This window comes from Oncorhynchus nerka, linkage group LG14 (assembly GCF_034236695.1).
Source record: "Oncorhynchus nerka isolate Pitt River linkage group LG14, Oner_Uvic_2.0, whole genome shotgun sequence".
NCBI lineage: Eukaryota > Metazoa > Chordata > Actinopteri > Salmoniformes > Salmonidae > Oncorhynchus > Oncorhynchus nerka.
This window is the reverse complement of record NC_088409.1, coordinates 77,857,630-77,875,369: the sequence shown is the minus strand read 5'-3', so window position 1 is coordinate 77,875,369 and position 17,740 is coordinate 77,857,630. Positions and strand designations below refer to the sequence as shown.

At 44.7% G+C, this 17,740-nt stretch overlaps 1 protein-coding gene across 1 annotated transcript; it reads left to right on the top strand.

Moving 5' to 3' along the window:
• Positions 1-4,487: 4,487 nt before the first annotated feature.
• On the top strand, positions 4,488-17,431 carry LOC115119273 (PHD finger protein 12-like). The gene is made up of 13 exons (XM_029648045.2): positions 4,488-5,344; positions 5,875-6,056; positions 11,886-11,958; positions 12,125-12,741; positions 12,937-13,069; positions 13,461-13,622; positions 13,836-13,982; positions 14,264-15,098; positions 15,345-15,515; positions 15,611-15,706; positions 15,804-15,886; positions 16,016-16,154; positions 16,369-17,431. The coding sequence occupies exons 1-13, from the start codon at positions 5,279-5,281 to the stop codon at positions 16,788-16,790; spliced, it is 3,126 nt and encodes a 1,041-aa protein (XP_029503905.1). The 5' UTR covers positions 4,488-5,278; the 3' UTR covers positions 16,791-17,431.
• The last annotated feature ends 309 nt before the right edge of the window (positions 17,432-17,740 follow it).

The window sequence follows — 17,740 nt, the reverse complement described above, 5'->3', positions numbered from 1 at the left end:
ACCAGTGTAAACAAGACCAACAACACGTACTGTGGTCTGGTACCATCTATAGTTAGGTAATTTATGTTTGAATAATAGTCTAACATGTTCTGATATAAGTAGACATTTATAACAGACAGCGATGGGGAATAAGTGGCGTAAATATATTCCGAACTGCTGGGGAAACTGTGACTCGCTATACTTGTGCCTTACACTTTTGTCTTGTCATGTAGTATCAGCACCATCTACTGGTCACCAAAAATACTGCAACCAGGGAGGGGTTTAACTGGCTTTTCCTCAACGTCATTTTTTGAAAGATTGACAACGAATCAGGTCCGTAACAAATTATTGTTTTGGGAACAGAACCCTGTATAGAGATTAGATGTTTCCTGATCTGTGAGAAAAATAAGCAGAATGTTGTTGACCCAGTTTTATCTTGCTCCATCGTTTTCCTCTGCCCTGCCAGTGAACTTTCACTTCTAACCAAATATGGTAAGGAGAGGAAGCATCGATATAGATAGAACATTTGACAACAGAGCAGACACACTGGCACCCAGTCTACTAAAATGGGGGGACTGAACAAAAAAATGCTTATGGTCAAATATGCTGACAAATACTCCCCAAATAAGACAACATATTGTACAGTACTAGCTATCCTCATTCAAATTCAGTCCAACTTTTCCGAGTAGCCTAACAGCAAAAATAACGTTGATTAGCACAACCAGCCACCAGATGACGCCATTATTCATTTTACGGCATTAACTCTAATAATACTGCCATCAGGCGAAGTGTTGGGCAAAACTTTGATCTGACAGCGGTTCTAAACTGGTTTTGCCAGGGGACCCAAATTTGACAATGACAATTGACTCGCGACCCATTATTATGGACTGTTGATGATAACATTTTATAATGTTGTTTAAAATGCCTTATTGGGCAGGTTTCATTTGCAAAATAGACTCTGTTCTCAATTATGGTATTAAAGAAAGTAATTAGGCTACACAGCCATATTAACTGAGAACACATGTATTATACATTCAAGAGAATAAGCCATTTAATTAGGCGGTCGGTTCAGGAATGGGGTGTAATAAATGATCAGACTCAGAATATGACATCAAAACCAGTCCAATAATGTTAATGAACAGTAACACATACGAGTTCAATAATGTTAAACAAAAGTAACACATACCAGTCCTGTTCATTTATTGTGTGCGTGTGTGGCCTATCAGTGAGAAAGCTGGGGTGTTTCTTCAGTTAAACAAGTTTATTGAAGTCTGTTTGATAGGGCAACTCGGAGGTCAAGCTGGCTGTCCAGTTAGTTTCTGCTTTTAGTTTTCAGCATGGCCATAGCAGAGAAGCCACTTTCACACAGATAGGTAGTGCTGAAGGGTAGCATGATTCTGAATTCATGACAGGCGAGAGCAGGATACTCTCCCATTACGCTGCTCCAGAACTTTGGCAGTGTCATTTCCGGGCAGCGCATGCTCAGTCCGCGATCAAACGACAGCTCCACGAAAAGAGCCTATTCGTTGCTTGGCAACGTGACGCTTCCCATCTCAACTCGAAAGGGTCCCTTATCCAGTCGTCTTGTCTCCTGTTCTCCTCGGGGAAAGAGTCGCAAAACTTTCCCAGCAGTTTAACAAGATGCTGTTTAACGTTTTTTTCTCAGTGTGTCGCTGTGCGCTTTGTTGATCATTTTCTGAATTTCGAAATCAGCATTGGGAAACATGTCAGTCCTCCGGTTAGAAACACGATTGCCCAAACGGTAAACTTAATTTTGAAGGTCTCCACGTTGTCCTGTTCAAATCGATTGTGCCCCCTCCCCTGTATATAGCATCTTTATTGTTATGTACTGTAGCGACCCGCACCGAGAGCTGTGTGTTATGTGTTAGGCTAGTAGGTGGTTGTGTTGTACTTATCAGTACCCAGTGTTCGCGGGGTCCGACATGCCAATCAACCTGCTATCTGCCAGTCACGGGAATGCCAGGAATGTTCTGATGCCGGGCATCCTGGCGGTTGGCGGAGTGGAGGGGGTTTGGGCAGGGGGCAGGGAACATTATTGTATTAGTCAGTGAGGGAGTGCAGCGCGAAAACCCTCAGCCCGAACGTCGCTAGACATTTCACAACAGCGACCCCACTGCACGTGTAAAGTCACCAACAATAATAAGCGGTATGGTGATATCCTTTCAAAATAAAAGTTTCGGTGCAGCAGTTGCTTTTCAAAATAATTTATGCAAATCAAATTGTATTGGTCACATACACATGTTTAGCAGATGTTATTGTGAGTGTAGCGAAATGCTTGTGCTTCTATTTCTGACTGTGCAGCAATATCTGACAAGTAATATCTAACAATTTCTCAACAAATACCAAATACACACAAATCTAAGTAAAATAATGGAATTAAGAATATATAAATATATGGATGAGCAATTTCAGAGCGGCACAGACTAAGATACAGTAGATACATATGGGATGAGTTATGAAAAATATGTACATTTTATTAAAGTCACTAGTGTTCCATTTATTAGAGTGGCCAATGATTTAAAATCTGTGTATGTAGGCAGCAGCCTCTCTGTGCTAGTGATGGCTATTTAACAGTCTGATGAGGTAGAAGCTTGAGGAAGAAGCTGTTTTTCAGTCTCCCGGTCCCAGCTTTGATGCACCTGTACTGACCTCACCTTCTGGATGATATTGGGGTGAACAGTCAGTGGCTCGGGTGGTTGTTGTCCTTAATGATCTTTTTGACCTTCCTGTGACATCGGGTGCTGTAGGTGTCCTGGAGGTTTGCCCCCGGTGATGTGTTGTGCAGACCGCACCACCCTCTGGAGAGCCCTGCAGTTGTGGGAGGTGCAGTTGCCTACCAGGCGGTGATACAGCCCAACAGGATGCTCTCAATTGTGCATCTGTAAAAGTTTGTGAGGGTTTGAGGTGACAAGCCAAGTTTCTTCAGCCTCCTGAGGTTGAAGAGGCGCTGCTGCGCCTTCTTCACCACGCTGTCTGTGTGGGTGGACCATTTCAGTTTGTCAGTGATATGTACGCCGAGGAACTTCCACCCTCTCCACTGCTTTCCAGTCGATGTGGATACAGGGCTGCTCCCTCTGTTGTTTCCTGAAGTTTACGATCATCTCCTTTGTTTTGTTGACGTTGAGTGAGAGGTTATTTTCCTGACACCACATGTCCTGTTGTTTTTTGATAAAGAGCAAATACCTACGCATGGGAAGCTATGCTGTAAGAGCTTTCATCCCCAAACCACTGCAGTGTAAGTATTGTAAAGGATTTGGCCATATTTCAAGTGTGTGCAGACGGACAGATTATACTGAAGAACAGTGTTGCAATTGTGGTGGGGATCATGATCCTGAGTTCCTGGAAGGCCCTGTAAGGGTGAAGGAGATTGAGGTGGGGATCATGACCCTGAGTTCCTGGAAGGCCCTGTAAGGGTGAAGGAGATTGAGGTGGGGATCATAATCCTGAGTTCCTGGAAGGCCCTGTAAGGGTGAAGGAGATTGAGGTGGGGATCATAATCCTGAGTTCCTGGAAGGCCCTGTAAGGATGAAGTAGTTTGAGGTGGGGATCATGATACTGAGTTCCTGGAAGGCCCTGTAAGGGTGAAGGAGATTGAGGTGGCAAAAGTTAGAGGTCAATCCAATCTCCGATGCGGAGGCAATTAAAATAATGAAGAAAACAAGTGATGCTGGTGAAGATATGGTAGCGGATGCACCACAGCCTGTAGTTAATATTTGCTTCCACAAGAAAGATACACTGTGTTAATTTAAAAATGTTGATTTCGTTGCATTCATTGCCACAGTTATAAACTGTATGGCACAAGTGGCACCGGAAGAACCGTCCTCACAGGTTCCCCTTGAGCCTGTGTAAGGATCAGATTTTTAACAGAAAGTTTTATTTTATTTATTGGTAGTTTGTTCAGTTTTTTGGGAAACCTGTTTCCATCCTGCACATTCAATTGTGTGATCGCCAATATACCATAGAATAAGAAAACTCTGATATGATTGTCCATATAGATGGAGGGCGTAGCGAAAGCTACATTGAAATGAGGAGGGTAGTTTTGCTTGCAAGCTTCGTCGATGGTCAGTCACAAATAGAGGGGAAGATAGCGCGTTAAAGTTGATCAATATAAGCAAACTGGTGTAGCTATCTAGCTGTTATTTGACAACTTAGCAGCTCCAACTAAATATTCAAGTTAGCTTGCCAGCTGTCTTTGAGGGCTTCTCAAGCGCATGCCATTTTTATTAGTTTGTGTCGTCGTCTCTAGTTACCACAGCCACAAAGTCGTAATTATGGCTAAACACGCCTATTTCTACAATTTATCTAACTAAAATCTGCAACTTTAACCACACTGCTAAACTTTTTCCTAACCTTAAATTAAGACCAAAAAGTACATTTTAGTTTTCATAATTTTTACGATATACCCAATTTTGACTTTATGGCTTTGGTAACTAGTGACAACTGTTTATGTACTGCCGCGGCCATGTTTTTCAACAATCTTTGAAACGCGCATGCTCAAACGTAATTTCATTCGCAGTTGCGCCAACTCGGAGAGGATATTGCCGCTAGCAACATTGATGCATTTGATTTTTCATAACAAAAATACTATTCTTGAGGAACCTGCACTCTTGGAAGAATAACAACAAAACGCATTTTGCAACCCTTGGTTGGAAATAACGCTTAATTTGCCATTTTACATGTGTATTCTGACTGTTGACAATGCAAAGTGGAAGCGAGCGGGTTTGCAGAATTTTCAAGCGTCTTTTCTTAGCTAGGAGCAGAAACAAGAACCATGGCTAGGCCTCACAGATACATTCACAGTTGTTCACCAACCTGACAACAAGACAGTTTAGAATGGGCTCAAAGTTAAGGTTTGTGAGAAACTCATAACATTCGTGATATACTTGCCATTAGTTAGCAAGCGAACATTGATGGCTAGCGTGGCAAACTAACGTTATAGTAGCTAGCTAAGTTACCGAGGGTACAAGACAGTTGTCTAAATAGGTATTTTGGCTATCAGTCTAGTGTGTGCCTATATCTTATTCAGATACAGCAGCTAGCTAACGTAGCAATTCCTAGCTTGCGTACGAGGTCGCTACGTTCGGCTAGATAACGACTGGGTCCGTTATTCCCTCTACAATATTCAGTAATAAACCGAGAAAGACCATTTGGAGGAAACAAGTGTTGGGGAGGGGGGGTGCTCGACAGCCACACTGGGCGTGGAACGAAACTAGCTAGCTAAGCTGGTTCCATAGCATAGGATTCTCTGCAAGAAGCCGTCGACTGCTTTGCTGGGTGAATGTGGGACAAAATGGAGACGCCAACGATTGTGTACGACTTGGATACCTCTGGGGGCTTAATGGAGGTGAGGCATGTCACCACAACGTTGCTAATTTCAGTTAAAATGCAACCTTTTTAAGTTTTTTAACTATCTAACTAGCGAGCCAAATGGACATGGTTAGCTAGATAGCAGGATGGAAGCATATAGCTATATTTTGAGGCTGTAATTCTGTTCTAACGCCGTTGGCTAGGATGAAGTTGAAGACAAAACACCTATCTTTGTGATGTGTAACTAGCCCGTTTATGGGAAACGTGCTATTACTCTAACTATAGCTTAACTACAGTCATATTTAAAAGTATTTGTTGTCAGCTGTTTTGATCACTGCTGCAGACTCCACCGTTACAGTAAATACCCTAGCTTCCATCAGGAGGCGATTTATAGTTTACTGACCTAACTAGCTATTATCAACAATCATGTTCCTGAGATTACACTGAATCATACACTTAACTTTATTTGTTTGATGTGCCAGCAACAAGGACAATAAACCTAAATGCACAGTGAAGGTAGTTCAATTTGGCGATCCAGATTTCTCATACGTGTTCAACTTGTTACAGCAAATTCAAACACTGCTCGCACCCCCCAAGTCAGAGGATGGCGAAAAGAGGAATCGGAGGAGTGAAAGGGACGTTCGGAGAAAGAGCAGAGCCACCAACCACGACATCTGTGATAGTTGTCATGAGGGAGGGGACCTTCTGTGTTGTGACCATTGTCCTGCCGCCTTCCATCTACAATGTTGGTATGTGTGAAAATGATACTTGTATCCCACTAGCTTGGTAAGGATCGGGCATATTTTGCTGGATTCAGAATGGCTGCGGCTGTCCTGTTTAGACAATCCAGCTTCTTCCAGAACCTTGCCGCTGTGCAAAATACCACACTTGAGATGTGTTAAGTTAAATGGGGGGGGGGGGGGGGGGGGGGGTGCTTTTTAACCATGCTACGAAGATGATTGTGACACAGGAACCAGGACGCCGCTAAATGGTTGCAGCCCGCCTAAGTCTGCTTGGCTCCAGGCATCGTCTCTCACCAACTCTAACTGAGAACGCTGGCTGAAAATGGAGTCGAGGCTGCTCTTCGAGCGTGTGCCTCTGTTTACAATATGGCGACCTAAGAAAAAAAAACGTTTTATTCCAGCGCCATTTTACTGACGTTTCTCTTGACTTTTAGCAGGAATATAATTATGATATTAAAGCTGATTTAACGTGCTTATAACTTGATTTGAGATGAGCATATTATGTGCATTTCGGGGACATCCATTTAGACATTTGCACCACACAGTTGTGCAAGATCTGGATATGTGTCATGTTGGTTGGTAGCGACAGTTTTATATCATATGAGCCAATAGTGCAGGTTTTGGTTGTGAAAGTATAATCTGTCTTTGCAAATAGAACATTTGCATATCCCCTTGGGTGGTCATTGACTGTAAAATTTGCCATTGCTGGTAACTTTAGCTATGTGATTTTAATTTCAGTTCCATCATACAATCACATTGACAACTGCCAATGCAGTAGCTGTATATCTTCTAGATTGGAAACAACAGAAAGCATTCCAACAATTATGATGTCCGGGTAGTAGAATAGATTTTATGAGCATCACAGCTAGGTGTTGTTCGTAGACCACCTAAAGCGAGACCAATTCAAGACCATGATTGTAATTGTGTGAAATCGCCATGATAAGTTAAACATGTTCTGTGTTCAGATTTCAAGAACATGTTCTTTAGACATTCAGGATGGTGAAATGAAATGCATGCTTATGGCAAATAGAGAGCCACTCTACATATTACCAGTAACCCAACTCTATAAAAGCTGCAAATACAAAATATGTTACAACTTCCCTGGTCTCCCCTTACTAACAGTGAGCATGAAACTTTCAAACAATTTCCCATTTTTCAATTAGTGTAAAGGACTCTAATATTACCAGTAAAGTAGGAGGCCCTGGTTTCAATAGGCCATAAGAAATTGTGTCAAGAAAGGAGTGTGGATATTTGTGCTGACTGAATGGGAGCTGTCTCTGGAAGAGTTTGTCTTCATTGCTCAAGACCGTGCAAAACATTTTCTGACACTGGTCTAGAGTACAACAACATTATTGTGGGGCATGTTAGTAAGTGCTTAATTTCCCTGTATTGGTGATTTTAAAGATAAAGTAAAAACAGTTTTCAATATTGACCAACTCCTGTTTTTTGACAAGTGGGCATGCCAGGCAGTGTCACATTAATCCCACTAGATGGAGACCGGCATTTAGAAAATAAGCCATTCTAACAGTAAACACTCAAGCATTAAAGTAAGGTTTGCATTAGGTATTAAAAGGTGTATTTTGATGTGCTATGTTGTGGTATTTTGAAACATAGACCTGTTCCAGCACAGGTCAATTACATCATCACAATACAGTGGCCCCTGGATTGATCTCTATTTTGAACTGTTATGGAGCCAAGACACCTCATTTGTAAATTACCACAATAAGAAACCATATTGTTGCTTTGATCACATCAGATGATATCCTCCTCACAATCTCCAAAACACAACAGCCATTTGTTTGGATGTCGTAAAGGACCATTCGCCAAAACTGAAGAGATGTATAGCTGGCTGACAACCACCTCTTCCAAGTGGAAAAAAACAATGGACAGAAACCTGCTAGCTAGCTGGGATTGTCTATAAGGAATCTGCCTCCCCAAAAAAGCTTCTCCCAAGTGGGTGTGACACCTACTCCCTTTGCCTGCTGCACTGCTGCTTGGATCCCACCTGGCAATCTGTTCAGTCTGCCCTGGCCTGTCGTCGCCTCCAGCACACACGCACTGTTGGGGCGAGTGACTCTGAACTTACAATGGCTAGCCCCAAGTCGTTCGATTATTTTATTGTGCTTTATGCTATTTGCCTTATGAGTCCTGGAGGCTTTGTTGACTATGAACTTGCTTGTTTACCCGACTGTGGGACAGACTGTTTGTTTCCACACTCGGGACTCTGACTCTATTGGTTACAAGGACTCTTGGCCTCCCATCCTATTCTAACCACATCTCTCCGGCTTTGTATTCACGTTGCCTGAGGAAATTACTGTACAATATGATCTTGTTGCCATCTAATGCACATTCAAATGTCATTAATCAACACTGCAGAGCTCTCGCTGCCCTCTGCTGTGCCCTGATTATATTACTGCTGATGATATCTAGAAATGTACATGTACACCCAGGCCCATCTACTGTTGCTAGAGCACAAGTCAGATTTGGGGCGATCTGCTTCACTGATTTAGCTTATTACCTAAAGTGAATCAATTGAAAGTGTGGGTTCACAGCTCTAATCCAGATGTTGGACATTACTGAGACATGGTTAAGGAAGAGTTTTGAACACTGATGTTAACCTTTCTGGTTATAACCTTTTTCGTCAAGACAGATATTCCATCGGTGGTGGAGTGGCAATCTTTAAAATAAAAGAGAGCGCACACTCTAGGAGCTCAGATGCAAAAATGTAATACCGCCGTTTCGACAGCCAAGCTGTCTTCATCAGGGTATAATCACAAACACTGCTGGATGACTTGTTTATATAGTGTCAAAAGACACAGGTGTCTGTAATCATGGCCAAGAGTGGCCTAATATCATTGGTTAATAATCAAATATTAAAATGTCATACAAAGAACAACATACAAACAACAAATGGATAGCATACGATCATAGATTAATTTAACTACACAAGTTTACAAACAATTACAATGGCAAAGTCACAATAATCACAAGAATGGCTTCAGATCAAAGTCTACGTAGTGGCAATCTTTACCAAGGATCACCTTCAGTGCTCGGTTGTCTCCACCAAGTCTGTCCCCAAACAATGTGATTAATGCTTAAAACCAGCAAAACTTTCAAATAGCGCTTTGTTAACTTTTGCTGGGTGTTCTCATCCTCTTATCAGCACCAGCCTGTACCCTAAATGCCCTAAGCTCTCTCCTGGCCCCTTACACTAAGTCTGCATTTGTATTGCTAGGTGACCTAAACTGGGACATGCTTAAACCACCTGACCAAATCCTAAAGCAATGGGACTCCCTAAATCTTTCTCAGATTATTACCAATCCCACAAGGTATGACTCCAAACATCCAGAAAATGTTACTCTCTCCTTGATTTTGTCCTTACAAATAAACCTGGTAAGTAACAGTCTGGTGTTTTCTGTAATGGCCTTACTGTTTTACAGCCCGTGTTCGTAATGGCTGCTCAGCAAAATGACCTGTCCTGATTTTGTCATATACTTGCTAAAATACTTTAATGAGTGAACCTTCCTTCATGACCTGGCCTCTGTAAATTGGTATAAGATGCTTGGACTTTCTTTTTTGATATTTTTAGTGTTATTGTTAGGAAACACTCCCCCATAAAGAAAATGAGAATTTTGCATAGAATTGCGTTTGGCGAAAGGCTCGGCACACACATACTCAGGCTGACTGGCTCTCGTTCAGGCAAATGAGAAATAAGTGCACTCAGGCTATCCGGAAGGCCAAAGTTAGTTACTTTAAGAAGCAGTTCTCTCTCTGTGGGTCTAACCCTAAGACGTTTTGGAAAAAGACCTGGAGAACAAACCCTCCTCCACACAGCTGCCCATGTCCCTTAATGTTGATGTGGTTGTTACTGACAAGAAGCACATGGCCGAGCTCTTTATTCACCACTTCATTAAGTCAGGATTCCTATTTGACTCAGCCATGCCTCATTGCCTGCCCAACATTCCCCCGATGCTCCTCCCTCTCTTCGCCCTGCCCGGCTACAACATTTCTCCCTGCAGGGAGTCACTGAATCCGAGGTGCTAAAGGAGCTCCTTAAACTTGACCCCCAAAAAACATCTGGGTCAGATGGTTTAGACCCTTTCTTCTTTAAGGTTGCTTCCCCGATCATCGCCAAGCCGATCTCTGACCTTTTTAACCTGTCTCTCCTCTCTGTGGAAGTTCCTATTGCTTGGAAGGCAGCCACAGTGCGTCCTTTATTTAAAGGTGGAGATCAAGCTGACCCTAACTGTTATAGTCCAATTTCTATGTTGCCCTATTTTATTAAAAGTGTTGGAATAGCTTGTCAATAATAAACTGACTGGCTTTCTTGATGTCTAGTATTATCTCTGGTATGCAATCTGGTTTCCACTCAGGTTATGGATTTGTTACTGCAACCTTAAAGGTCCTCAATGATGTCACCATTGCCCTCGATTCTAAGGAATGTCGTGCTGCTATTTTTATTGACTTGGCCTAAGCTTTTGATACGGTAGACCATTCCATTCTTGTGAGCCGTCTAAGGGGTGTTGGTGTTTCTGATGGGTCTTTGGCATGGTTTGCTAACTACCTCAAAGAGTGCCGTGTATAAAGTCAGAAAATCAGCTGTCCCAGCCACTGCCTGTCACCAAGGGAGTACCCCAAGGCCTGATCCTAGGCCCCACGCTCTTCTCAATATACATCAACAACATAGCTCAGACAGTAGAAAGCTCTCTCATCCATTTATATGCAGATGATGCAGTCTTATACTCAGCTGGCCCCTCCCTGGATTTTATGTTAAATGCTCTACCACAAAGCTTTCTTTGTCCAACAAGTGTTTTCTGCCCTTAACCCTGTTCTGAACACCTCCAAAACAAAGGCTGTGTGGTTTGGTAAGAAGACTACCCCTCTCCCCGCTGGTGTGATTACTACCTTTTTGAGGGTTTAGAACTTGAGGTAGTCACCGCATACAAGTACTTGGGAGTATGGCTAGACGGTATACTCAACTTGGTTTCCTCTATTGTAATTGCTGCTCTTTTACCGACGCTGCCAAACGAACCCCGAGTCAGATGACCATCCTTCCCATGCTAGATTACGAAGATGTAATTTATAGATCGGCAGGTAAGGGGGATCTCGAGTGGCTAGATGTTCTTTACCATTCGGTCATCAGAATTGCCACCAATGCAACTTATAGGACACATCACTGCACTCTATACCCGTCACAAGACCCACTGGTTGATGCTTATTTATAAAACCCTCTTAGGCCTCACTCATCCCTGAGATATCATCTGCAGCCCTTATTCTCCACATACAACATCCGTTCTGCACACATCCCTTGGTAGCTCATCTTTTCAGTTCACTGCAGCTAGCAACTGGAACGATCTGCAACAGACTCAATCATGGACACCGACACCTGTGGCTGCTTTGCGTGATGTATTGTTGTCCCTACCTTTCCCCAATAATGTTTGCTCCATGTTTTGTGCTGCTGCCATGTTGTGCTGCTACTATGCTATGTTTTAGGTCTCTCTTTATGTAGTGTTGTGGTGTCTCTTGTCGTGATGTGTGGTTTGTCCTATATTAAAATTGTATTTTTAATCCCAGCCCCTGTCCTTGCAGCAGGCATTATGCTTTTTGGTAGGTTGTCATTGTAAATTAGAATTTGTTCTAAATTGACTTGCTTAGTTAAATTTAAAAAACACTCCCCTATACCCTGATTTATAGCCTATGCCTCAAAATTGAATAGATGCTTTGTTTGGCATTAGCCCGTATAAAGTTTACATAGCAATTGATCCACGTTGGACCTATGAATAAAATGACAAGCAGAAATTTCTTTTTTATGGCTATTTTTTGTGGTTCCTACAGTAACCCACCATTGAGTGAAGAAATGCTGCCTCCTGGTGACTGGATGTGTCATCGCTGCAACGTACGGAGAAAGGTGAGGTTTCAACAATAAATGATACAACAGAGATGTTATTATGCTTCAAATGTGTTAGCCTGTTAACACCCATTTTAAATGTATCAATACGAGTCAAAGTATTGCAACAACCCTAGTGGTGGTGAATACTGTCTGATCCTAGCTGGTCTCTCACTGTCATCCCCAGAAGCGGGAGCAGAAGGCTGGGCCGACAAATGGCCTGCTGGAGAGAGAGAGAACCCTCTCCAAGCGCTCCTCCCCCCCCGCAGCTGAACTGGAGCGGGGCACCACCACCATTACTACCACTACGTTGCGCCTGGACAGGCTGCCCCCCGGGGTCGGAGCAGCAGGACCCGGGCTGCGGGTGGCTGCTGTACATCTGGAGCGTCTGGAGCACCTTGAGCGGCGGGCCAGCAGCCGACCGGGCACGCCAACATCCAACACCTCCTCCACGGACACGGCCACCCCCTCGGAGGAGCAGAACGAGGCTGACGAGATGGCCAAGGCAGAGGAGGTGGTGGTGGAGGCCCAGTGCTCGGAACCTGAGCAAGCCACCGCCACCCATACCCCCACACCACGGCTCCTCAAGAGGCCCTTTCAGCTGCTCATTGCCGCTGCAATGGAGAGGAACCCCTCGCAGTTCCAGCTGCCCAACGAGCTCACTTGCACCACAGCACTGCCAGGCAGCACTAAACGGAGGAGGAAAGAGGAGCTGATCATGAAGACTTTCAGGAGGCCACAGCATGTGATGGACCCCAACGGCCTCGTTCCTCTGCCAGTCAGGGTTTGCTTCTCCTGCACCAGGTATGATTAGTCACTCAAACCCGCAACGTCATCGTTAGTTATATCAACACAGATTATTCAAATACAATCTGTATTCAGGGAATCCAAATACACAAACTCAGAAAATATAAGGAGTCTGTCTGCGTGCATTAGTTGGTTGGCTGACTTTGCTAATCCAAGCTTACGCTCTTCTCTGTGCTCCTCTCTATCCTATAGGAACTGCAGAATGGCCCCCCTGGTTCAGTGTGACTATTGCCCCCTGCTCTTCCACATGGACTGCCTGGACCCCCCACTCACTGCAATGCCCACAGGCAGGTGGATGTGCCCCAACCATATGGAGCACTTGGTGGTAAGTGATGTAGCCAACCCCCCGGTGTCATCTGGTGGCCAAGCATCCTCATGCATGGAATTGGGGTTCAGTATTTTGGCAGGCTTAAAAAAAATACGGATATGGTGATTTTTTTAGATAGGAATGGCTCTGTTTTCGCTGTACAGGGAAAAGGGTTTGTAGTTGTGTTTGGGTGATATCAAGCATCACCAATATGCAATAATATTGTGATATCTCTTAACCCTAGTATGTAGAAGTTATTCTGTTTCTGACGTGACCTGTTCTCCAGCTGAGATTTAGGGTCTATAGACGTGTTACAAGTGCATAGTGTCTGGCTACTGGTTGATTTGGGGTTGATTCAGGAGTAGACATTGCTCTTTTTCCTGACATGGCCTCCTGTCCTGTTCTCCAGCTGAACCGGCGGAGCCTGTCCCTTACCAGCCGTTGCAAGCTCTTAGACCAGTTCCAGGACAGAATATCCCAGCATGCAGTCAAGGTGGACTTCCTGCGATGGGTCCACCAACAGAACCCGCCTGTCTGCAGTGGTGTCCACCACAAGACGAAGGCGCTCAAGGTTGCTTACGCCCACTGAGTCTGTAAAAGCCATATAATGTTATGAAATCCGTTTTTGCTTTTCAGTTTGAAATACTGTAGTGGTGATGAAGACAGATTTTCAACAAATGTATTGATTTGTCAACTAATCTGCATTAAGAGTGAATGTGAAGAACCACAATGGGACTTCACTGCTCCTGTAAATAATGTTGTGTGTGGGTGTTTGTCCCTCCAGGTACCCGACGCTATTAAGTCCCAGTACAAGAACCCCCCGGCCATGTTGGCTCCTGCAGCGGTGCGTAACGGGGAGCTGATCTGTAATGGCATCCCAAACCAGGACTGCTCCCCTCAGCATTTTACCAGCCAGGCGGAGCAACAGGAGGTAGGCATGACAGACACACAGCACAAACTCACCCACTAGTATCTGTCTACTACACTGAGATTCAGTGGTTCCTTTGGGCTGTGCCTGAGACGCCACTAAAGCACTTGATAAAAAAATCACTGGACACTGGCCCAGCTGGAAGACATGGGTCCAGACATGCTAGGAATGAACTGCCAATTATTGAATGTGTAATAACTGTAAATTGATGTTTATTTGGGGAGTTGATGGATGGGTGAAGGTGCTTATTTTCACTGAAATGTTTTTTTTTCTTCGTTGTTCAGTGGCTTAGAGACGTCATGGCGCTCCAGTGCAGCATCATGCGACATTTATCTGGCAAGCAGAAGTCCTCGTCAGACTGGGACTCTGAACAGACAGACATTAAGCCCTGCGTGGCTTTAGAGAACAGCAGCACTCTGCCCCTTGCAGAAAGGACAGCTTCTGCCCTGCCTGCCCCCTGCTCTAAGCCCTGCAATACATCTGATGGTCCCCAGGGAGCCCCTGTATTGAAGGAACTCTCGCAGGGCCAGGAGAGCTGCTGCTGCACGGTGAGGCCCTGTCTGAAGTGCAGGAAACACAACGGACCCCTGACGGAACAGCCTGTACAAGCCAACGGGCCGTTAGCATGTGACGCTGCCTCAGGTGCCTGCAGACAGACAGAGCTCCAGCTGCACATACTCAACCCCCTAGCCTCACTCCCAATCTCTGCTCTGGGGCTGCCCAATCACCTGAGAAGAGGGGTTGTGGTTAAAACGGAGAGGGGCAGCCCCCTGGAGTCTTGCACCCAGAAAGGTTGTTCCCCTTCGACGTGTGCAGCTACAGGGCAGGATGTCAAGTGTCAGGCCTACGGGACTCCTCCAGGCAAGGCAGGGGCTCAGGCCACCCCTCTGAGCTGCTTCAGTGAGCTGAAGCTCGGCCCCAGCCCCAACCTGGGTGTCCATGTCTTTACCCCACCCAGAGCCGTTAAAGACTCCAGCACAGCAAGACAGCCCACCACCACACCTCCCTGTTTCGCCTTAGGGCCAGATCTAAAGGGCAGCTCCATGTTCCCCAGCTCCCTCTCCACCTCCATAGCAGACCTGTCTGGTGGCATGAAGGCCATGACGGAAGGGGATGGGGGTATGTAGATACCTCAACACCATTCTACCTGAACCACTGTTTAGAATTAGGCCTAGGTGATGAGCACCTCTTGCTGTCTAGTTTAAAAACATCACTTTTTTGTTGTTGAATAAAGTATAAAACGGTGCATTAATGTATTGGCCATGCTGATTAAATGGCCTGTAATGCTGCTTACAGATGGCTGTGATACAGGATTGCTTCAAGCGAAGTCTATGATGACGTTGAAACATGTTGTTGTTCATACAGAGATGGAGCTGAGTAACCTGGATGAGGAGTTGGTCAAACTCCTGGCCTGGCAGAGGATACAGCAGCTGTTTCCCCCCAAAGCGCCCCCAGCCCCCCAAGGCAGCGGTCTAACCGCTCCTCCCACCATCAGCGTCGCCCTCAAACCTCAGTCTCCCGCACCACGCACAGAGGGTAAGACCCCGCCCCACTGCTGGCAGTTTCATTTTAGGGTCATAAGAATGTTACACAATAAAATGTCATTCCTCCAAAATCTGTCCCGATCACAGAAGAACCGAAGGTGCAGGCGAGAGCAACGTTCTATCCACTCATGGGGAAGGGAGGAGCCATCAACATGTCTTATAGGACCCTGTACATAGGAGCTGGTAAGGACTGCCCATGCTGTATTATGAAATACTGTGATCTTTACTCAACATGGAACAAAGTCTCATCAGTCTTTCTCTCTCTGACAACCCACTGTAGGTGCTGACATGGATGTGTGCCTTACAAACTATGGTCATTGTAATTATGTATCTGGAAAACACGCCTGCATCTTTTACGACGGGGTAGGTTGTCTTGCCTGTTTGAAACACTGATAGCTTGTCGAACAAAAACTTGCTGAGCAGTGAGCAATATTTGAAATAAAGTAGCACCACAGACAACATGACTGATGGTTATCTTGTACCTGTTTGTAGAACACCAAGCACTACGAGCTGCTCAACTACAGTGAGCATGGGACCACGGTGGACAACGTACTCTACTCCTGTGACTTCTCTGAGAAGGCCTCCCCCAGCCCGGTTAGTGGCCTGGTGTCCAAAGTGCAGGGCATTGTCCGTAAGTAACACACACACACCTCAGTATATGAACACACCTCAGCACATATACACACACACACTTACCAATTTTGCTAAGTTTGAAACCCCCTATCTCTCCTGTGTTCAACATGTGGTTGGTTGTTTTGCCCAATCACCTTAAACCTGTAGACATAAGGTTTGGCCAGCACTGTGTCTGTAGGACACTTGTGAGTGACGGTGCCCTCTTTCTTCAGGCCATTGTAAGATGAGAGAGCAGGAGGAGGGGGCTGAGGCAGGGCCTGGCCCCAGGACAGGACTGATGCCATCAGGAGGAGTGATGAGTTGCCAGCCCCAGGGAGGACCCAGGCTCTCCTGCAACTGTAAGGCCAGCAGTTCCAGCCTAATTGGTGGCAGCGGGGCTGGCTGGGAGGGCACAGCGCTGCTCCACCACGGCAGCTACATCAAACTGGGCTGCATGCAGTTTGTCTTCAGCATTGTTGAGTTCACCAGCAAGCAGCCCAAAGAAGAGGGAACCACTGGCACCGCCAATACCACCCCTGCCAGTACCACCCCCAGCCAAGAGGAGGCAGACAAACAGACTATCAAGCTCCACCAAGTGCACCTTGGTTCCATAGCCCAAACTCTCTCTTTTTCACCTCTTTGCAGTCAAACCTAAAGGAACCCTACAGAGCTGGTTGTCACGCAGTAAAAATAGATATTTTGTTTATACTTTCACATTAAATTCAATCTCAAATCTGTTATTTAGATGTCACTTCCTCTCGAAGATAATTGGACTTCAAATATTTCACTCATTTTTGCCAGTGTAGTTATATAACTTTTCCTTATTTTTCAGCCAGCTCATGTAGCCCAAACATTTAATTTTATGATATTGAAATTGTAGTACTCACATTTTTGTTTGTGTGTCTACGTTAGCACCACAGGTAGCTAGTTATACATTCATGCTCCCTAACATGCTTATACACACATTTGTATGTACAGTGTATTAATGTCAATATGTTTGGTGCTTTTCAATTGGATATCCTGTACATAAACCATTGTGGTTGTTTTTTTAAGCATACAGTACCTCCCATTGACCTGTGTGCTCCATGCTGAAATCCATGGTGTAAATAGTGTCGAAACGTTTCAGCTCTCGCTTTAACACTCGTTCTTTGTCGGTTTCTGCCTGTCTGGAAAATACACATTTTTTTTAAGAACAAACTTAAAAATGTCTCCTCGTGCTGCATTCTTGATAACTTTGAGACATGGGGTCAACAGTCTAAATTGCTTTTTTCAGTAATAAATATTGAGTGAACTTTCCAGTAGGTGGTGGTCATGTACAGCTAGCTCTGGCAAAGAGGAGTTGCAATTTACTCTATATATATACAAAAGTATGTGGACACCCCTTCAAATGAGTGGATTTGGTTATTTCACCCATACCCGTTGCTGACCGGTGTATAAATCGAGCACACAGCCATGCAATCTTCATAGATAAACATTGGCAGTAGAATGGCCTTACTGAAGAGCTCATTGACTTTCAACGTGGCACCGATATAGGATCCACCTTTCCAACAAATCAGTTAGTCAAATTTCTGCCCTGCTAGATCTACCCCGGTCAACTAAGTGCTG

Bases quoted from the DNA above. Each gene is read 5' to 3' on its own strand.
- LOC115119273 (XM_029648045.2), top strand. From the start codon at position 5,279: ATGTGGGACAAAATGGAGACGCCAACGATTGTGTACGACTTGGATACC. The intron at 13,983-14,263 runs GTAGGCATGACA...TTCGTTGTTCAG, and splicing joins GCCAGGCGGAGCAACAGGAG to TGGCTTAGAGACGTCATGGC. The intron at 16,155-16,368 runs GTAAGTAACACA...CTCTTTCTTCAG, and splicing joins CAAAGTGCAGGGCATTGTCC to GCCATTGTAAGATGAGAGAG.